This window comes from Haliotis asinina, chromosome 12 (assembly GCF_037392515.1).
Source record: "Haliotis asinina isolate JCU_RB_2024 chromosome 12, JCU_Hal_asi_v2, whole genome shotgun sequence".
Classification (NCBI taxonomy): Eukaryota; Metazoa; Mollusca; class Gastropoda; order Lepetellida; family Haliotidae; genus Haliotis; species Haliotis asinina.
The window spans coordinates 34,889,276-34,913,165 of record NC_090291.1 but is presented as its reverse complement, the minus strand read 5'-3'; the positions used below and the strand labels follow the sequence as shown (position 1 = coordinate 34,913,165).

At 38.1% G+C, this 23,890-nt stretch overlaps 1 protein-coding gene across 2 annotated transcripts in view; it reads right to left on the bottom strand.

The window, feature by feature from the left end:
* Positions 1-23,604, bottom strand: part of LOC137259061 (protein naked cuticle homolog 2-like) — a 117,201-nt gene extending 93,597 nt beyond the window's left edge. The window contains exons 1-3 of one of the 2 annotated variants that reach the window (XM_067796772.1): positions 23,408-23,604; positions 23,131-23,160; positions 22,490-22,599 (exon numbers count right to left, since the gene is read on the bottom strand). In XM_067796772.1, the coding sequence (XP_067652873.1) occupies positions 22,490-22,599; positions 23,131-23,160; positions 23,408-23,432 (165 nt within the window). In that variant the 5' untranslated portion in view covers positions 23,433-23,604. The remainder of the gene's footprint in view (positions 1-22,489; positions 22,600-23,130; positions 23,161-23,407) is intronic. The other variant, XM_067796773.1, reaches the window with a different exon arrangement.
* Between the last annotated feature and the right edge of the window lie 286 nt (positions 23,605-23,890).

Sequence of the window (23,890 nt, the reverse complement as noted above, 5' to 3'; positions counted from 1 at the left end):
GCATACACTACTACCCTAACTAAAATCGCCCAGACAATCACACTGGTTTGAACTGCTCAAATGAAACTTGTTTGGGCTCCCATTAGGACAGCCTAGCACCTCTTCAACTGCCTATATATGTCTTGGCTCCCTTGTAATGTCTCTGGGCAACATGTGAATGTGTGAAATACATTATTGGATAGCGGTAAATTACAGGAACAAATCAAAATGAAATTAGATTTAGTTATTGACATTGAAGTTTGGACTATCTTATCACAGTTCCAGGAAGCCTGCTGTCCAGAATATTCTCCCTATCTTCATACAGGTATATTTGACTGATCATTTCCTTTGAAACAAACATCAAACACAGAATCATGCATGACGATTTGAAGAGCTTATAATCCATACTCTTCAGACATGAAGGAAGAGAAGTACTCAGTAAACCTGTGTCACTGCCAAACAGGTGTAAGAAGAGCAGGTAGATTGTAATCCATCCAATTAAACAAGTTCTACTTTCATCAGGTATCTCTGTCAATTGTTCTGTCTTAAAGTGAAATCTGTTGAAAGACGTAACAATCCTACAGCGAACCTTCCTCTGAAGCATCTTCTGTGGTTTTAGTCATTGATAGGAGTCGACCTTGCTCAGTTCAGTTCGTATTTGCTTGTCTGGGCCTTCTAGGCTCTGTCTGGTTCAAGCATGGGGTAAGGTTTATCTTCCTGTACACAGTGGAACGTTAGTGAGAGTCTCACAGAGGAATTATGGGTCCCGTTTCATGGCGGTTCCTGACTACCCGGTAATTCTCTAACCAAATAGTCTCACCGAACCCATAATCAGACAAAACCAAACGGTGCAAAGGAGACCGAGGGAGCAGATTGGAGCCACACTCAGCAGATATATCCAAAACCCTCCAAGATCAGATTCAATATCTTTTGACAAATTTCCACATGATTATATAATTTGCCCAAAAAGTCAAGACCCTGATTACACATCTGTTTTATGGTGAATCTGCTTTAAAAAGTGCTACAAAAAATGTAAATTTAAATGTAACTTAAACATGTAAATTCAATGTAAATGTCCAACATATTATTTGATAAAAATACAACTTTCGGTTCTAAAAATGAGCTGGGGGGTTACAAACCAAAGAGGCATATATTCTGAACATTTCAGGAAATGGCCTATTTTTTCATTTAGCATACCCATGAAGGTCCAGGATAGAATAGGCAGGCCTTCAGCAACCCATGCGTGCCATTGAAAGTGACTGTGCTTGTCGTAAGAGGTGACAAATGGGGTCAGATGGTCAGGCTTGCTGGTGTGGCTGACACATGCAATCAGTTCCTAATTGTGCAGATTGATGCACATGCTGCTCATCACTGGATTGCCTGGTCCAGACTCGATTATTTACAGACCATCGCCATAAAGCTGGAATATTTCTGAGTGCAACGTAGAATTAACCTCACTCACTCACTCACTAGATGTGTAGTAATTACAGCCTTATAGCTAGCTGTCAAGTCTAACTAAATGGACATTCTGCCAGTCTATTATAAGGAGGACTTAATCTTATCCTTTGATTTTTTTTTTCTTGTTTTACAGATTCGCTGGCCATATTTTTTAAAGGATAAGAAAAACATCAATTTTCCACACTCAAAAAAAAAAAAAAAAATTAAAAATATCCCTATGTTTTTATTGATCTAAAAATGTAAACTTACAAGAATTTACTTTTTGCCCCATGTACACTTAGTAAACTGCAAAAAGTAAAATACTTTCAGTATTTCAGAAGGAACACCACTCTGACTGATGCCTTTATTTTTTTTTTCACTTCTGCCTTTAAGTTTTGTGAGGACAGAAATATGTAAAACAAAAAATCAAATTGGTCTGGCCTAATCTATAAATAGTAACTTAAGGAATTATTACTGTGGAGACATGAACAAGCCTAATCTGTTTTGTTCACCTGTGGTATTCATAGAGAAGTTAGGCAACTGACCCCTACTGGGTGACACTGGCTTGAAACTATCCTACTGAAAACTGATACAAGTTCACTGCTATTTTGACTGCTATTTTCCTGCATCACTGTATCCCTGTTATCAATGAATGGAACATCTCAGGGGTAATTTACAATATATCCATGGGGTCTTAAGAAGAACCACTATGGGGGAGGATAACCTCTAACCTGACCTCTGACCTCACTAAATGTTAGCCTGCAAAGGTTAGACATTGTACCTGTTTTCTACCCAATGTTGAAGCTGACATTTTCACACAGACCCCCTTAGTTTTTGTATTATATATCATCATATCACTCACAAGACTAGGGGATACAAATATGTATAACAAATAAGTATAAATATGCATATGGTAAAGGAGTCAAGACTTCCTACAGTTTTAAGAGGAAGTAAGAATTATTCAATAAACATAGAATATTGTCAAAGACTTAAAAAGCCCAAAGGTTTTCTCTATCGTCAAATATTCATGAAAAATCCATTTTTAAAACCTCAAACAAATGAGTAATTGTACAAAAATGACAATTTCAATATGGCTGCCAAATGCAAAATGGTGTTAGAATTTTGTTATCACTTTTTACAACAGATCCCTTTGGTGTTTTTTTTTTCACTACTGAAAGAGTGAAATATTGCCTGAACTCTATGAATTGCCATGCTAAATATTTGTTGATGCCTATATGAAAAATAATACCCCATAATGCAACACACATGCTAAAATGTCTTTCCCAACCATGATCCTCTGCTTCCAGTTATCTCCCTTGAATCCTCAAACATCCTGGTGTTTACTGTATATGGTTAAAATCACCTACGATTCCTCACAATGCTTTGAAACAAAGCAAGATGTCTGAAGGCTATTAGCGCCACACTGGAACCATTTCCACCAAAGTGGTGCAGTATTGTTGTGGCCACCTATCTGCAGTCGCTGTGGTAGGCAGAGCCAGCGATAGTTCCTCTCATCAGGCAGATGGGCTCCACCTGTCTAGCCATCCACAGTCTCCTGTGGACAGATAGACTCCAACCAGCCCCAAACACACAAGACATTAATGTTAGCAGTATGTCAATCTGGCCATGCAGGAAGAGATTGCTAGGAATCGCCTTTGACAAAACAGCAACATTTGCAAACCTGGTTATGTATTCATGTACTAGTAATTCTTTTCTAGTATAGACACATCTGTAGACACATTTGTAGACAGTAACAAACCAGTTTTGAGAAACTACATTAACTAGTCAAATAAAAATTTCATAATTAAACATACGCATTATTAATTACTAACATTGAATTATTACCCCTAGATGTTAAAAATGTCATGACTGTTTAGAATTGCTGATTAATCATATTTCTTGAAAGCTGAACTCCAAGCTCAATCTTTCATTCCATCAATATTTGTCTCAGATAGGCGTAACCAGTTCCATCCATCCCCCAAGACAGCTAGTTCACCATAGTGCAAACTGTATCCGCCACTACAGATAAGGACTTTATATATGTCTTCTATTCTGAGATATCATTCTGTATTCAACAGGTGGACAATCTTATTCCACTCTGATACACTGATAAGTAAAGAATCCCACGGTGAGTCAAGGCTAGAATAGGTCCCTACCAATATTTTCTGGTCACCCTGTGGTACTGATAGTAGAATAATTCCCTTGCAACATATGAAAAGCTCCCTGTTGTCATACCTCAGATGATCAGGTCTGTAAAACCCTGCACTGGTTCCAAGAGTTAAAAATGGATACATTGGTCATACTGCTTTCTGATTCTGTGTGATCATACAGTGAAAGAGAGTGTTTGAATTTATCCCGCTTTCAGCAATATTCCAGCAATATCAGCATCAGGGGACACCAGAAAAAGGCTTCACACACTGTATCAATATGCAGAATTGAACCCAGGATTTCAGCGGAACGCGCGAACACTTTAACTTCAAGGCTACCTCTACGACCCTGTGATCATACAGAGTGGAATGATGCTCACACTATCAATCACTGAGTTGTCCATTTTTTATCAGCATCATGTAGCTTAGTCATTGCCAAGTGTAACATTAACCAAAAAACACCCACACAGGGGGATCAATCATCACCAGCAGAACCTAAGCCTCACCTGCATTTGTCACTGTCAGAGTAATTAACACAAATCTTTACAAACTACTGTAAACAATATCCCTGGGATCAGTGGTCATATGTACAGAGATCCATCTCCCTCTCCCCTGTAACAGTACTTGTCACCTGCCGACTTTAATATCGGGTCAATAATACACATGAAAGGGGAAAACCTGCTTTGGGACCTGTGGATCGATAGGGGGCTTGTTTTTACGACATATTGAAATCCTCTTATCACAATGGCGAAACTAGTCTACCATATTCATATCGCATATTTGATCCTTCTTCTGACATGACATCTCAAAATTCTCAAATTTATTCTCCCACTGGTTCAAAGGTCGGAGTTGTTGGCAATATCTGTGTGAAGATAGTGTATATATGATGTATGAAACGTGGCAGGGAAGTGTCAGGTAAGCTTTCTTGGTAAGCTTTGTTAATATAATGCCCATATACTGAATAACCTCAGCCAATCTGACAGTATAGAAACCCCTTCTGACATGTTACGAGTGTATATACACTGGGCGTTCTACCATACAGAAATCCTGTGTTTGACACAATCTGTTCTGCATGACTCCCTTGACATCAGATTCAAAACAAAATGCCATCGCCAGGAAAATTGAAAAAATGAATCATTAACTTTTTAAAAGACCTTATTTTATCAATGCAACAAATTACAACTCCGTATTCAAAGATGGTCCTTTCCTGTTTGTGGTCCTTTTTAAAATGAAATAAAGGATGCTTGTTCATTAACAAGTTAACATAACTAGGAAAAATCTCAATGGCAAGTTTAGGGAATTTCGAGTGATATTTGCTGCTGATTTGGGGTTGAATACGAGTGTTAAAATAGGTCCTGATAGTTCCTCTCACAAAGATGTCCTTCACACATTTATGTCCCTCACACTATCATGTACCTTTCACAATTATGTCCCTAGCTCAATTATGTCCTGCTGTTAAACACCAGTGCTTAGTCCTTAGCAATTAACAGCTAAAACAATGCTAAGGATTGTTCTCATGCATGTACCACAAAGAAATTGTCAAGTATTTCACACATTTTATACACCAAGCCATGAATAGTGACAAGTTAGTTTGTTCTTTCCGTATTGAAAACCATGAAAAATGGTAAGTACACTTTTTTCAGCGGACACAATACCATTTCAGTTAAAGCACAATCCTTTTCAAATTTGACATTTATTCATAAAATACGAACTTTCCCTTTGCCTGTTCATGAACTTCATATCAATTACTTGTAAATTAAATGATGGCAAATAAAAGAATCATAAGTTTTGGTAAGGAGTCTTTCCTTTTGTCTGGCCATAAAACAATATTCATAGCTTTGCTTTAAAAATTCATGCTGTCACAGACATACGAACATTTCTTAAATGATGGTAAATAAAAGAATCATCAGTTTTGGTAAGGAGTCTTTCCTTTCCCTTTTTGTGTCTGGCCATAAAACAATATTCATAGCTTTGCTTTAAAAATTCATGCTGTCACAGACATACGAACATTTCTTAAAAGTATGATCACATGCAAACAAGCATACTCCAAGTCTTTAAACCAAGTGTTGGCAAAAGAATCAAACTTATCTGACAAGTCCCACCTTGACAGCTTAACACTAGTGAGTTTAATCTAAGACCACTTGTAGCCATATTCCATCAATATCAGTGCAAAGGACACCAGAAATCAGCTTCACATATTAAACCCATGTGGGGAATCGAACCAGGTGTTCAGCATGACGAATGAACACTTTAACCACAAGGCTACCCCATCGCCCCTCTAAACACCAGAAGGACGCTCCATCGAAGTTAGCATGCTTGAGTGTCACACAGATATCACAAAACAAGTGTCAGTTTTCTTGTAGTTCTGGAGAGCAGGTGTAAGACATGAATTTTGACACGAGTGTCATAAATTTATTAAGACACGCGTGTGAATGTAATATTTTCTTTATTACGCATTATTTTATAATCCATTTCAAATTCCCCTTCAACAACACATAGGTCATGAGTGCAGTCAGAAACTGCTACTGTAGAACGAAGCAAATGATCTTCAGCTATGAGGTCATTTCTATTGTGACATCATTTTGACCTCGAGACACAATAGTTATGTACATAACTGTACATGAAGTGATATTTGCTCCAGTGGTAATATGATCTTATTAACTCATTTATTTTTAACCTTATGGGTAATAAATTTCATAATAGCCGATCTTGACTATGATAGAAAAACTAAAAACATCATAAATATTTATTGGGCATTCTAATACCTCACGACTTTGAGTTTGATCGCGTTTCTTCCAAAGAATATTACCCAACTTCAGGCTTTGAAGAGATATCCCTGTTAACTTCCATTGTCCTCGCAAAATCAATTGTGTTGAAATAAAGTAATATTATCCTGAAGACTGACAATAAATCACCCCGATCTCTATACAGCTTCACTTCAGTCTGTTATCTTTGTGTTCAGTCAGTGTTATAATCAGTCATGTAGAAAGCAGCACAAACAAGGGGAGGTAATGCAGCCATGTGTTACACTAATCCATCACCCATTAGTCCAAGATAACATTACCCAAGTATGTCATTCAAGTCGTCTCATTATGATTATTTGCTACGCGAGCATGGCGAATTTGGATAGAGTTTCTCAAATTGGTGAAATATTACAGGTGTTAAGGCAATTAATTTGGCATTTTGACTACCGCAAGCTGAGTTCTGTATGTAGTTTCTTGCCTCTTTTAACAAGACCTTCAATGCACTAAGTTCACACGTTGATTTAAAGCTGATAAACTTCAAAGGCTCAAGCATTTTGTTTAAGCCACAAGTACGTCTCTATCCACACTTTGAATGCAAACCTACTGACAACGGTTGAAAGGTTTGTGATTAATGTGGCACTAAAACATGAAAAAATATTCTATTATATAACAAAAAATTTAGCATGTATTCCATTACAGAGCCTTCTTGTGAAATATGAAGTAATAAATAGTTGTGCTAATGTGGGAAACTATTCTCTAGCTGCTGTCTGACAATGTATAGATAAAAAATATGTTTGTCCAAGAGTATTTAACATGCCTCACCACACATGTCATTTAGATGACTTCAAAAAAAAGGAAGGATTTAATGCTAACACAATTTCCTATATCTAATTCATGTAACCTCCATAGATGATGTGCCGTTACTATGCTGGCACTTCAGATAAACCCTACATTATCTCCTGGAATGAATGAAACAGCACCTAGGCTATCTCAGCTGACTGAACACACACTAAGCGTATTGTATTAACACTATCCTATCTCTGTGATTGTTCTGCATAAACACTCTCCTACTTCTCTGAATGCATTGGAAAAGCACTCTCCCAACTCTCTGAATGTCTAGAATAAAAACACTATCCCAACACTAAATGTATTGGGAAAAACACCATCCTACCTCTCTGATACTGTCTGAATGTATTGGCAAAAACACTATCCTACCTCTCTGAATATACTGTATAAACACTATGCTACCTCTCTGAATGTGTTGTATAAACACTATCCTTTCTCTCTGAATGCATTGTATAAACACTATCCTACCTCTCTGAATGCATTGTATAAATACTATCCTTCCTCTCTGAATGCATTGTATAAACACTATCCTACCTCTCTGGATGTGTTGTATGAACACTATCCTTCCTCTCTGAATGTATTGTATAAATACTATCCTATACTTCATGCTAAATCCTGGCTTTATACTATCACACTTAATGGAATATACCAGCAAATCACTACTCTATTCCATGCAATGTTCTGGCAAAACAAGAGGCAAATAAACACTATCCCACTTTGTGGAATTCACTGGCTAAACACTTCATGTATAAATACTGGCTAAATTATGCACTAAATACTAACTTGATAAACTTTATGGATGACAACTTATTTATTACACCACTAAAAGGAGCCACTAAAAACTATCCCACTTCAATTAATGAACTGACTAAACACTACGTACCACACTGAATTAAACACTACCTACCACTCTGAATTAAAACACTACCTACCACTCTGAATTAAACACTACCTACCACTCTGAATTAAACACTACCAACCGCTCTGAATTAAACACTACCCTACCACTCTGATTTAAATACAACCCTACCATTCTCAATTAAACACTACCCTGCCACTCTGAATAAAACACTACCTACCACTCTCAACTAAATACTACCCACACTTAACTAAACAATTCAACAATGCCCATTATCTGGAGCATTACTACCTACTTTACTGAATGAAATGACTACACTAATCCATGAACACTGAAGCTACAGTAACACACTAAACAGCTACAAACATGGGAGTCCCCGCTGGAGTAACCTTACCCCACCAAGATAACCCCGGGTATGCCAACCACCCGATAATCAGAGAAAGGTGATCCCATCTAGGTAACACACCTTTGTGATGAAAGGGTTGTGATCACTGCAGCAACTCTACCCCACGTCTCAGCTTCCATCTGTGGCAAACAACAGTTTATTTTCTATCACACCAAGACCTCCAAGCTTAGAGAAGAGGCGTGTGTCCCCATGCCCAGCCTTGAACAGAAATCATTTCATCTCATCTTTCAAGACAATGGCTCCAAGGGGCTTACAAACACATATATTCAGAGATATAAATGCTATCCCTACGTATCCCTCTACAACATAAAACAGTGAACTGCAACAGGTGCCCTTTCAACCTTGTTAAGACAAATACAACAGGTGCACTTGTAATCCTCAACTAAAACCACTGCGGTAGGTTGTTCCTCTAGTACCCTGTTCAGACCTACAGCAGGTGCCCCTTTATCCCATGTTGAAATCCCATTACATGTACCCCTCAACCCAGTACAGGATATGCCATGGAGGCTACTCTAATCATGTAATTATTAATATCAACAAGTACCCTCTTAATTATGTAGTATGAACAGAGCAACAGGTACCCTTCAAATCCTGTATGGACCACTGCAACAGGTACCCTTCAAATCCTGTATGGACCATTGCAACAGGTACCCTTCAAATCCAGTATGGACCATTGCAAAAGGAAACCTCCTAATCCTGAGTGGACCATTGCCACAGGTGTCCTCTAATCCTGTGTGGACAGTTGCAAAAGGAACCTTTCTAATCCTCTGCGGACCATTGCATAAGGGACCCTCTAATTCTGTACAGAACAAATCAACAGGTTCCCTTCTAGTCCTGTATGGCCCACGGCAAAAGGTACTCGTCTAATCCTTTACAAAACACTGCAAGACAGACCCTTCCAATCCTGTACAGAACACCACAACAGTTGATCTGACTCATGAAACATTACATGTATTTTAAGAAACATTCCTTTCCAAGATATCCCACTAGATGAAAATTCCCATGCAGTTTTTCCATGCCACTACAACATAAAGACCTGTACACAATGTTAGTGATGAAGAATGAATATTGCATGAACTGGAATGTTTTCAACAAAACATCCCGACTGTCCTACGTCAGCACTTTCATACACTACATGACATCTTCTCAGAAACAAGTGCCTTTAGCATAAAACACCCCAATTGTCTTTGATCCTGAAATGATAACTAACAGAAATTGCATAAGTCACCTTCCTCTGGTCGATCAGTTCAGGAACTTAACTGCTTGTCAGAAAACATGACAAATCATCTCTACTTGTCATAAAAGTGGTAAATGTTTCTTCCAGTTTCTTGACAATATTGTAACTAATTACATTTCTTGAACAATCATCACAGAGCACAAAGCTCTTACTGATAATTAAATTTCACAAACTGAAAATTGGACTTTTGGCAAGTCATTAGTTCCATTTTGAAAGAAGCGTATGATTCTTTTTCAAGTTAACAACAAACAATCAGACTTTTCAAGAGAGAAACAAAATTTGAAACTTGAAATTATTCCTTTCCTTTCATTCAGAATGAGGGAAGGATGCATTAAGTATATCACATTTAGTTTCTCCCACCTGTAGTATGGAGGGAGATATGTCCCATAACTCTCGCCATTATTGCATCCTATATTTTGAAAAGTTAATTGAAAATTATATTTATAAGCACATTAAATAAATACTGTGTCCCACCATACTTTTTATCAGAAGAATGTCATTGTCACTTGGAATGGTCTACCAAAACTGGTGACAGACTCATTACTGGTTCCACAAAGCCATCAAAACACTATGTGTATGCTTAAGTATGGGAAGTGAACCAAATTGCTCTATGGAACAGACCACTGCAGTGTAAGGTGGTTTGAAAGAAATGTTAACATGCAGTTTAACAGTTATTTCCAGTTGTCTCAATAGGAATATTTACTGAAATGATACAAAGGATGCAACAAAATAAATATTATTAATTAAATTGTTCAATATGAAATGAAAATTCAATCTACAATCAATACTAAACCAAACAATAAGCCGAGGTACATGCCAATAGCTTTATGCAGTACAGATGATGGTGAGGCTTCCTCCAGCCTTTAGTCATTGCTCCATATACTCATGGGACTGTTGTTGTTTGTTTCTTGTTTAACATGGCACTGAGAAATATTACAACAGAATGACAGCAGTTTGTAAATAATCAACCCTGGACCAACTTCATTCTAGAGATGCATCAAGTCATGCAATGGGAACATATTGCTTATAAATATATTTTTCAAAAGCAGAAAATATGAATTCAATCAATCAGGGAAGCATTGATAGGCCTTATGGTCTGTTTGCCAATCCATTTTCCAGTATGTCAAGTGTCGTTATATGAGATTAAAATTATAAACATTACTGAAAATAAAATATTGTTTAAATCAAGATATGAGTTCTGTGTTTTTACTGCATATTCGTCATTTACTAAGCATTGTTCTTCGACTGGGTATTTGTCATTTACTGAGTATTGTTCTTTAACTGGGTCATTTTCTCATTTACTCATTTCTAGTCATTTGCTCATTTACTGAGCATTGTTCTTTGACTGAACATTGGTCTTTAACGGAGTGTTGTTCTTTAACTGAGTATTGTTCATTTACTGAGTGTTTTTCTTAACCTAAGTATTGCTCATTTACTGAGTGTTGTTTATTAACCGAGTATTGCTCATTTACTGAATATTGTCCTTTCACCGAGTATTGCTCATTTACTGAATATTGTCCTTTCACCGAGTATTGCTCATTTACTGAATATTGTCCTTTCACCGAGTATTGCTCATTTACTGAATATTGTCCTTTCACCGAGTATTGCTCATTTACTGAATATTGTCCTTTCACCGAGTATTGCTCATTTACTGAATATTGTCCTTTCACCGAGTATTGCTCATTTACTGAATATTGTCCTTTCACCGAGTATTGCTCATTTACTGAATATTGTCCTTTCACCGAGTATTGCTCATTTACTGAATATTGTCCTTTCACCGAGTATTGCTCATTTACTGAATATTGTCCTTTCACCGAGTATTGCTCATTTACTGAATATTGTCCTTTCACCGAGTATTGCTCATTTACTGAATATTGTCCTTTCACCGAGTATTGCTCATTTACTGAATATTGTCCTTTCACCGAGTATTGCTCATTTACTGAATATTGTCCTTTCACCGAGTATTGCTCATTTACTGAATATTGTCCTTTCACCGAGTATTGCTCATTTACTGAATATTGTCCTTTCACCGAGTATTGCTCATTTACTGAATATTGTCCTTTCACCGAGTATTGCTCATTTACTGAATATTGTCCTTTCACCGAGTATTGGTCATTTACTTTTCTTTACCTGAGTATTGATCATGTACTATGTATTGGTCTTTTACTGAGTACTGTTCTTTAACTCAGAATAGTCCTTTAACTCAGTATTGTTCTTTAACTAAGTATTGTCAATTTCACTGAGTATTGGTCATTCACTATGTTTTAGTCTTTATGTGAGTCATTTATTGAGGAAAGGTCATGTATTTTACTTTGACCTAAGTTGTGGAATGAAACACAAAGATGCTTGCTGACACTTGTTAACATACATAGGAGTTCGGTTACAGAGAAATATAAGGGTTTAATCTTTGAGCTAATCATGGCCTGCCTTTCTAAAGTAAGCCTTCATAATGATTAAAAACCCATCTGAGAGGGATGAAGTGGAATTATGAACAATTCAAAGTAACCGTTCATCTGCTTCTTGATGAACTCTCATTGAACAAACCTAATGTATTGTAAACCAATTGATGTTACAAAGATCACAAAACAAACAACTGCTTTGTATTTGTATCAATAAAATATTTCAAAGGAAACAAATGGAAGAAAGACCCTTATTGCCATAGCTATGAAATATTAAGGATTATTTCAAAGACGTCTCAAGAACTAAGATTTTAAAAGACGTATGTTGGAATTTGATTCTGATTGACAATCATGACTATAAAACGTTATCATGGCTACGTGAGTCTGAAAAAGATGCAGGGATAAAACACATGAAAAGAAAATCTGCTTGATGAAAAACTAGCCAGATACTTAAAACATCCGAGTTCAATTTATTGGGCAGTTTTAGAATTAATACATGAAAAGAAGGGTTAATTTGAAATCAGTCCGCAAGTAATGTCCCATTGAGAAATAGAATAAATGAACTACTAATTGCACAATCCCCTTGCTTTGAATTCATCCTGTAGACAAACTTTTAACACAAATTGCACTCTAAATACAACATTAAACTACGCACACTGTCCCATCATTCCTAGCCAAATAGGAAGCTCAACCTTCAAACGTATCTGATATCATTACAAGCCTTATTTTGTCCGACTGCCATGTTTGCTGTTAGTCCCTGCAAAGCCAGGCAAAGTAATCAGAGTTTTGTGCAACAGCGATATCGTCATTTGTGCTCTGCAATCGTGAGTCAAATCAAATGAAAACATCTCACAAGGCAGCATTCTGACTCTTTCAATTGATCCTTGCTTCTGCAGTCACAACCTGAATTCCGAGCGAACAATTCACAAATAACCACTTTTTTACCTGTGTGCGTGATATGTTTTTTTTCTTACCTGAGTGTGTGGTATGTTTTTATGCTGTGTTCATCGTAGTGAAGACACCAAAGTGCAATAGTAATAACAAGGAGCCTATTGCTACATGATCATAAATGTATCACCGCTGTTAAGTCAACCTCGTCTCTTCGTAACTCCACTACAAAAGATCTCCCACCACTTCATCTCTTATACAGCACTTACCTAACTGCAAATCTGATAACAATGGCAGTCTCACTCCTTTTTCGCATTTCCACAAATTCTAACTTTTAGCCTCCAGATGAATGGGTTATGAACGGGGGCACCAACAATTTTTTAAAAATATATTCAAATGTCATATTTTTTCAAAATGTACCACACGAAAGAAGTTAAGCATTACCCACTTTTGCATATTTCATTAACTAAATCAGGTCATGTGACATGAAAGAATCAGCAGGTCCTTGACATCTTTTGTAGCATACTTTCCACCTTCTATATTTCAGAATTTCTTTTTTTCCCCAAAAAAAAACAAAAAAAAGAGCAAACAAAATACTATCAAAGCAGTCCGTCTCATTACCAGGCAAATGCATGCCCACATATAAGTAGTCTTGCAGAACATAAGACATTATTCAAGTATCAGTGACATCCAGAATACTACCTGCCTGATGACTAAACATATGCGAGAACATACATACATGACCCATATCGACATACTACAATATTTACTGACAACATGAGTGTTTCTACAGCTTTTTGTCTGCCCAACACAAAAGCCCATGTTGCGTGTGGTGTCTCTGTTGACAACAGATTTTGTTGGAAATATCCCACCAGCAGTGAGTGAGTAGGGTTTTATGCTACTTTCAGCAATAATCCAGCAATTTCATGGTGGGGAACACACTGAACCCATGTGGGGAATCAAATCCAGGTCTTTGGCACGACAAGCCAACACTTCAACCACTGAACTATGCTTCCCTACCACACCATCTGTGAATGGGTACCAGGTTGGAAATGGTAATGTGGGTCTACAAGATACTTATGTTGTATGGGTGAGAAGTACAACTGAGTGCAAGTCGGTAATAACTTTTGCTCTGCAAAGTACTGTATTAATAACCCGAGCATTAATTAAACAACTGCCTGACTGAAAACCCTGTTCTTTTAAACCCCTAAGTCAATCCTGCCTTAAGGGATCCGCCAGCCTCTTAAAGCCGATTTATCTGTAATTCACACAGTCATCCTCATGTTTCTTTGAATCGCACAGTGAATTAAAAAAATATATTCTCCTGACATTTTTAACACAAACGACAATCTTATTACTAATTTATATGAGTAACAAAAAGACAGCAGTTCACAAAGTACCAGTTTCGTACTGCGTGAATGAAACATGGCCATTTTGAACAGACTCAACTTGCTGACATGTAAATTTATGAATCACAGAAGTTAGTGTCTAATACAGGCCAAACGGACCGAATTGGAAGTTTGCGAAGCTCAGGGACTTGTTCCTGAGAGCGTTCTTGAAAGCGTTCTTGAAAACGATAGTAGGGCTACGACTGTCGTAAGTCCATGTTAATATATGGGAGGAATGGTGGCCATGTCTTTCACAGTAAGAATTCCATAAAGATGCTGTTCCCAATGTAACATCTTTGCACCCACAAGAACACATTCTACTCGACACAACACGACAGAAATCAATCTGGTTCATTACGATCCAAAATGCTGCATTAATTCCAACATTTCACGATCCGTACAATCTTGTTATCGAGAAAATGTCAATAACAAGCCCAGCTTGAACTGCAGATAATTGAGTCAGTGTATTTGAAAACGTGATACTTTACCGTGAAAGACGTTTTAGAGTGTATATTGTGTGACTAAATGCTCATCATTAGGTTCCCACTAGAGGTCAGTGCAACACTTGTGTGTAGAGGGCTTGACATTCCATCCATTGTACAGGCATGTGGTGCTGTGAGTGTACACCCTATTTCCTACAATGCGTTAAGTGAAAACACCCTTGGGAAGACTGGATGAGGAAATGTATGTCAGTACAGTGTAACTCAGCATAAAAACTCCCTGCTCAAGGAGGATGGTCAACATGAAAGAGAAAATTTTCCTCATGTAGTGATTAAAGCAAACTCACACCACTGAAGTCCATGCCTTTGTGATTTAAGCACTTAACACTTGAGTAGGTGAGCATGGTTTTAAGCTGATTTCAGTGACATTCAAAAAATATCATTTGGATTTGGAACACCAGAAATGGGCTTCACACATTACCCATGCGGGAAATCAAACCCGCGTCTTCGTGTGAAAAGGGGATGCTTTAGGCAGTAGGCCATTCCACTGCCACCATCCCTGAGTGAGTGAGGGAGTTCAATGTGCTTTGAGTTAAATTATCTGCACATAATCATATCAACAATATTATTCTGTTTTGTCTTAAGACAAATGTAAATGTTCACTTGAGGGGTCTCCAGGTGAAGTGTATGACAGAGACAAACATTACCTGTACTCTGTGATGACAAGTCTGTGAGGAATACGTAACGGCAGTACAACGTCGAGGCATGTAAACACTGGTTTGTGTACCCAGTAGGAACTTGTAGGATGGTGGTACCCACTGTTGACAATTAGCTACGGTCATTCTGGTCAATAGACACTCAGACTTGGCCAAACATATTGGTCAGATGATGTCGGTCAGACTGTGAGTCAGGCTGAGTCAAGTATCCCCCAAACTGTGGACTGGTCCAATAATGGATTTCAAGGTTCATGTCTACTGTAGTCATTCGCCGTGTTTATTAAAAGTGAAGCAACATCGATGCAGGTAGTATTGCTGAGATACAATACCAGCAATGACATGGAATGTTCATTCAGTACAACCTTACACCTCAGACAATATCTTACTCCACTCTTCAACATGTCAGTAAGGAAACTTATCCATACACTGGTTCATATCAAGCTACATCTACAAAACCTTTGAAGCCAAATAGTTAAGGTGTTCTTGTACAAACATTTTATTCCACTCTTCAACACTGCCAGTAGGTAAGTATATCCAGACAGTGGTTCATATAAAGCTAAACCTCAGCAAGGCAAGGAACCATAAATGCTTCTAATAATTTGACTGCATCGTTTAGTTCATGAGTTCATGTTAAAGTGTTAACCGTTTAAAAAACCTACTTTGGGTCTTTAAGTTACAATGTGAGACCCATTCTCGGTAGCCCAACCATATAATATTGCTGAAATATTGCTAAAACATTGCTGATATAATGACGAAAGCAGCCAAAAAGTAAACTACCACCCTCCAAGAGAGTCAAACCCAACATATATAAACACGACAGTCCGTATGTACATACTTTCAAGAACAAAAGCTTATGATAATGGTTGACCCAGATGTGTAGTACTCAGTGCTGACAAGCCGACACCACTCCACGCCTAGTATGTGGACAAGTTGAAAGGGTCTACTTCTTTTACTAGTGAAACCTAGTCTCACCCAACTCAAACCTTCCCTTTGAACTTGAGATGAACACTTGCCCAGAAAACCACTTACGCCATGTTTTATCACTAGTTCTTAAATCAGGTTCATATATCCTCCTGCCATGGGACATAAGTAAATGGTAGAAAATAGTTATTCTATCTGGAACAATTAACATAAACGTGGGAATTCTTTTGAACCTTCCAACAACTTTTATCGGGCAGTAATGGCCAGAATTAATGGCAATATGTTCCTATGAGTGTAATTAGCATGGCAATTACTTCTCAGTTAATTAAAGCCTATCATGAAAGCCCTACAGCGATCTATTACAGCATGGAGGTTTGAATGAGCCAAAGAGGGCCCCGCCTAAACAGGAAAATTAACAATACAATTTCAAGGAGTGAAAAAATCCAGGAAAATGATGTCTTTGACTTAGGTGTGGCACACTGAAAGGAATACTCATTACTCATGTGATAAGCTGCCTCCCTTCATCAATCATATTCACATTGTTTCTAATTTCCAAGAATTTGTTTCTTATTCATTAAGCACAAGTCAATAACAGTCAAAAATGATGTTTTGCTTCTATTTAATGGCCTGGTTTAATCACTTTCAATTTAAATGTAGTCTTCTATTTCTACCAGATCATATGTACATGAACTTACCCTCAGTTTACTGAAACAGCCTGTCTCACAATCTTGGAACTACCCAGCCCTTTCTCCTTCTGTCTAGCCCTTTCTCCTTCAGCCTAGCCCTTTCTCCTTCTGCCTAGCCCTTTCTCCTCCCTTTCTTCTTCTGCCTAGCCCTTTCTCCTTCTGCCTAGCCCTACTTTCTCCATCTGCCTAGCCCTTACTCCTTCTGCCTAGCTCTTTCTCATTCTGCACAGCCCTTTCTCCTTCTGCCTAGCCCTTTCTCCTCCTGCCTAGCCCATTCTGCCCTTAATAAAGCCAGTCTAGATTTCTTTAATTTCCGGCCAAGAGCCAGGTCTGAGCTTGTAAACTGAAAACTTTTGGCATTGGCTGAACAGATATTAATTCAGAGAGCTATAGTCAAGGAAAGCGATTTAAATGAAGCAAGGCTAGATTGTCAGACTCAGATTCTTCCACCTCACTTGGGCTCCTTTTCACTTTAGAAGGAATTCTTTGTTATTATCAATATTACATATACTAATAGAAACAAATAAGGGAAAAGAAAAGAATAAAGGAACACTTGTAATTTAATGTGTTCTCTTATTTGTTTCCATGAGTATATGTGTATATATTCAGAGATTAGGTTTTAGTCTAGAAACCCTACAGGCAACCTTTGTAGAAACAGAATTTAACAATCAGAATTCTTGATCAAATGGGTTCCAGTAAATAAAATTCAGCTGTATTTAGTAAGTATTACTTCAAGGCGTATTGATACCATACAAGCTAAAACTGCAATACTAACAAAGCAGTCAATACACCCACAATAAATATGACATCATGCTATACACCTCATTTATCCAAGCTGTAAAAATCAATTTTCTAATTTGTGCATTTACTGTTCAAGCTGTGAACAGATGTATTCATCAAAAGGCATCTCTGGTTTATAATTAATTTTGTGTCAAAACCAGACTGGTTGTAAAATTTGAAGTGTAAAAATTGTGACACATTTCAATACTAATTTGTTTGAAACCTTTTGTTGCATTTTGAAAACACAATTCAAATGATTAAATTAAAGTTGTTCAAACTATGTTTTACCAGTTTCACTTGAACCATTTTCTTTAATCAACACATGTGCCAATTCCGGATGCAAACTGCCTAGAGCCTTAAATATTTAGATAACGCGAGTGAGTGAGTTTTGTTTTATGCAGTTCTTCTGAAGTCATGTTAGATCAAAGTGACAGAGAGCATGAATGTGACACTGAAATTAGATATTTAAATAAACCAGCATTGTCACATCTGAAGAAACCCTGCATCATACTGTAAAAAGTACTGATACAAAGCAACACAGTTTTCCTTTTACAAGAGAACACTGTTAAATATTGATGTAACTTTGATTGATAATTCTAGATGAAACCGAGTAGTTTATATGCTCAGGGAGCTTACGGCTGAGTGAACGTTTTCGATAATACCTCCTTGATTGTCACATTGTCACATCTGACACACAATCGGAACACACCGATTTGCATTTCTCAACCCATTCCCGACCCAGTATAGCCAAATGGAATGCTATTACCCTGCAGGCTACCTAGTGTCATTCAGCTATAACAGGAGGCCCCCTAATAGCTGGCCACCATAATGGTTTCTAAATACATTTATCAAATTAGTTTGGGCCAACAGTCTTCACACCAAGCTAGTTGTGTCCATTCACCCATATGCAGTGTCTGCTTCTTGGGGAATTATCAGAGGCAATTGTGTCGGTTCCATTTAAGAGTGCATAGAATCTTCATGGAGATGTTTGTTTGGTTGAAGGACATTGCTGTACAGGGCACCAGGGTCCCAATGTATAAGACATGAAATTAATTGCTTTTGTATGCTTCTTCACAACTCCAAGAACGGATTTTACACATTGTGCCAACAAGGTGCATCAAACCTAACCAAAACCTTTAACCAGTATCATTGATTGCACTATACAACAAAATTCATCTATTACATTTAACCAGACCAAGGTCTTTGCTGGTGTCCCCTGAAATGTTAATGCAAGAATATTGCTAAAAACAGTGTAAAACTAAACTCACTCACTCACTCACTTAATTAGACTTATGATCAGTCCCTGAATGCATGTATATATTTTTCGAAAGTCACAAAAAAAAACATATAAACTGCAAAGCAGCCCCAGGGTATTGGGCTTCATTTAACGCATAAGTATTGCAGAGAGGGCAGTAGGGAAAATAATGTGGTTCAGGGACTGTGATTTGAGACAGACTACATTTCAAATTCTATCTGAACATGTAACAATCTTATATCACTTTGGTATACTGTGTATGCTGACAAATGCCTCAAGTGAGTGTGTCTGTCGTGGTACTTTTTCCTTTGAAGCATACAACAGCTTGATTGAATTGAGATTTAACATTTAGCAGTAGCTCAACAAATAAAGAGCCATTAAATGGCATATACTAAAACCAACACTGAAAGGTGTGAATCACCCACAACAAAAAGCAAAGACAATGCTCAGTTCATAAAAGTTCAGAAAATAATTGCCTAATTATCTCTCAGTAACAAAATCCATTAATGGGTCAATTTGTCCGTCAAACTGACACAAAACGGAGTCATTACAGTAGAAATGACCTAATGATGTTGAAGCCACTGGCTCTGCACCAGTCTGACAATATGTGAGCAGCACTGCTACAACACTAATGTAACCACAAGCTTTAACGAGAAACAATTTTGGACCACGCTTTCCAGGAAATTGAACTAACTTTGACAATCCACGACACAAAAAAAGTCTTTTTCATCAATCTGAGATACACAAAAAATGTTTTTATTTCCAATCGCTGGATCTTTTTAGCACCCTAGCTGTCATTCACATATCTGAATCAATGTTTTTTTCTCAATATTCGACATTTGCATTAAAGCTTGTTTTTTTTATTCAAAGATAAGATTTGTTTAGAAAAAAATTGCATGACTTTCATTAAATTAGTAGTTTTTTTAATTCAATAGATATTTCTGACATGACGTTCATTCCCTCTTCCTAATGCAAGTCACAAAATAATCTCAAGATAATCAGCTTTCTTCCATTGGTTTCCACCATTTGTCACTCATCTGATTGACATTTTTTTTTAAAGGGAAACTCATATAAAACTATTTCTCTCTCAGTCTCACTGGAGTTCCTATTTCTCCACTGAGAACTGAGATTTTCTTCATTCTGTGAGGTGTCCTTCCCAATATGCCACTCACTCTACACATCCACCTCCCACCCCTCTAGCCCTACAATGTAACAGACATGGTTAATTCTTTTTATGATATACATGTTAATCCTTCTTACTCAAAAAACCTGGCAACTGAACAAATATATTCTTTCTCACACATTTCTCTCCTGTATTCCCAACACTGGAACAATGCAAAGCCCATTTCTGGTGTCCCCTGCCGTGATTTTGCTATAATATTGCTAAAAGCAGTGAAAACCTAAACTCATTCACTGTCATTAAAGTTGTTCCGAATTTCACATATTTATACCTATGTAAACTGAAGGATATTCTTTCTAAATTGTTGTAAAAGTTTGATTTGAAGTCAAAATGTACTGATGTACATTATCTGTTAATTTTTTCTTCTATATTCCCTTTACTTACACAGATTCGGACAACTTTTATGCACATTGCCATCTTAACTTTTAACTTCCATTCTTATACACAAGTAATACACAATAAAGAACATCCACACTGGAATTCAGTTTCAGCACTGACAAGCTATGGCAGTGTAACCACAATCACAAGACAAAATCAGTTATTATTTAACTTCTTTTGGATAGTATATACACTATTATCACCCTGGTTCTACACACTTCTGAACAGTTTGGTGTGTATATCTGTTATCACAGGTCCCATATATCAACATTTTTCTTCCATACAGAACTCATCAGACCATTCCCCCTATCCACTTTTCTTCTCCTATTTCACATTTAACACTCTGTCTAAAGCTCCAGTTACTCACAGAATGTGTTTTATTTAATTCTTCTCCATAGTCTCATCCATTTGTTAAGTCTTCATTCTTACAATAATTTTTCGGCACTGCATTTTTTCGTGTCCCTTCAAACGTATCTCCTACAACCAGCAATCAATTCCCTTCACTCTTCCATTCATCTCCCTGTCTCCATCCGATCCTTGTGACACCAACACTACCTGATACCCTGACACCCTACCTTCACACCAGCCGACATCCACCCTCATCACCAAAGCCCTCCTTATTTCTCTGGTTTAACCCATGCACTGGAAGAACCTTCAAACTCGGAACTAAGACAGAAAAAATACTCTACAGCCTGACAAATCATCTGAAGATCCTGAATCAATAGAGCATCTACTGATAAAAAAATCGGTGGCATCACGTTGAGACACATTATTCAAGACATGTTAATATCCCTTTCAAACAAGCTCTCAGATCTTGCAAGACCTGCTAGGAGTTTGGAAGCGAATCAATTCTCTCATTGCTCTTTACAAAAACTGCCCTCATCCAAGATCCTTTATTACTCATTCCAATCCTTCTCTGTTCTGTCCATCTCAGAATCCTTTAAAGTTTACCCCTCTGTGGTGTTCATCTGCTACCCACTTCTCTCCCCCGTCCCCCTTGTGATCCGTCTTCCCCCCTCCCCCTTGAGATCAGTCCTACCCCTCCCCCTTGTGATCAGACACCCCGTAAAACACACACTACTTGCCACTAATTCCCCCTCTCCCTTAATTCCCCCGTACCCCTTAATCTAGCCTCTCCCTTCCCTACTAACTGCATCCCCCAGCACTGGGCCCTGAGTATTGATCGGGGCGGGCAGTCATGCAGAACGACACCTCAGTGGCCCGACTTGGTTTCGTCAGGCGTGGATCAGATTTCTATCCAACATCAAACAGAACGGGCACCTATTACCTTCCTTCTGCGGTGTAATTTAGCCGAGACACTGCTAGCTTGCTTTTCACTTGGCGGCCTTGCCCTGCGTATTTGTAAGCAGAGGCTAGCCTCCCTCCTTCCCTCCCTTCATCACCGTCAATAACAGTCAGACCAAGCACCTGTCTCCCTTCGTCATTCTCGTTCACCCCCAAACTGTCCCCTCTGCTTCATATTGTAAATATGTTTTCCCCTTCGAAAACTCGTAAACAAGTCTTGAGTGGCTCTCCTGCTGATAAAATCACGTCTTGTGGAAAGCTGAAAGTTTAAACGCAAGGACTTCGGGCACCCTTATTTCTCTCAGTGCCTCGTGGCTCAAGACCGATCCTTTGAAGTAGCGCTCGGACTAACTTGTACAACAATGTTTCAATTCGCATGCACACAACAGCGGCTCTTTAAAACAATGTAGAACAGTTTGTGTACAAAGTGTCAACATGCCATGTGTACACATTTACTGCTAGAAAGAGAGTATGTATGTCCATTTAATCTTTACTTACTGATATAGACTCATCCATGTTATAGTTGGCAAGATTAAATCCGGTCTTTTTCTTCCAGATTTGCTCCTCAAGCGCTTTGTTGAGGTGAGCATTCACAAAGAAGCACTCGGCTGAAACGATATAATGAGTTCAATAAAAAAAAAAGCACGAATGCTCGGAGGTTTGGTTTATCTCAGTTCTACCAAAGTAATGCTAAAAGCTATTGATCAACGAAAATGACTTCAGTCTGAGGTGTGTTTACTTTCCAAATGGTAAATCAAAAGCGCTCTGACATCCCACAGAATCATTATACATGCTCTGAAACTCGGTTCAATATTTACACAATGTAGTGCTTTTCATCCTGGTAACTTTAAAAGACTTGTGAACGTGAAGGACACTGGAAGTTCATAACTGTTAACTTCAGCAACATTGTCATAATGTCAACGATGTTTAAATGTTTGTCACAAACATGTAAGAAAGGGAATGTTATCGAAATTATACAATTGTCTAACATGCAAGTTACATTCAAACACTAAAGTTCTAGAAACAAATATAAGTTGAGGAATAACTGGTGTATTAGCATGCTATAGAAGTAAACGTGTGATATTTAAAGCGAAGTGTGATAAAAAAAATATATATGTATATATCTAACACGCATCTACCTTCACGTGGAACGCGTACACTCCGACAAACTGCACCGGACGAGGGATGAGGGTGGGCGTGATTATGAAAAATATAAACAAAGTAACTCAGCAACAAAATCAAGCAGGGACATCGTCTACGTCTACGGTATCGCATGCTACACAACTGCATGACAATTTACTTGACCTAACCTCTGCCATCGGTGTCCATTCTCGGACACTGGCGGTCGGTCACTCTCGATCGATGTTCAACATGCGCGCGAGAGGTCAAGCTGTAACTCTCCCCCCAAAAACTCACCATGTCTACTTTGAAGTTTTCCCATAGCTATCTGTGTCACACTTTTCCATCAAACTTTGCAGTAGAAAAAGTCACCCATTCAACGTGAAGTAGTCCGAAAATCGCACTTTGAGAAGGGTAAGTTCCTGCAGAACGAGTGTCTCGCTCCAGACCAGTCAACACTACCAACACATTCACTCACAACATGACGAGGGGGCGGGGTCGACCTACGTGATTGACAGTCGGGCTAGTTCATTATCACGCGAGGGGTAAATACGTTGGATTCCTTCATTTAGCGCGGTTATATTGCTGCAATTAGGCAATGGGTGTTAAATTAACACGGGTAATATACGTGAAGCACTTAACTCGTCTTGCAGAGTTTTTCGCTGGAAAGAACCGCTCAAACATGCATGCGGTAAATACCAATTGGCGGAGTTACCGCGTTTTTCGCGATGCGTTTGACTGCGGATAATTGGACCGGTCCGTATGAGGAGTTGTCTGATT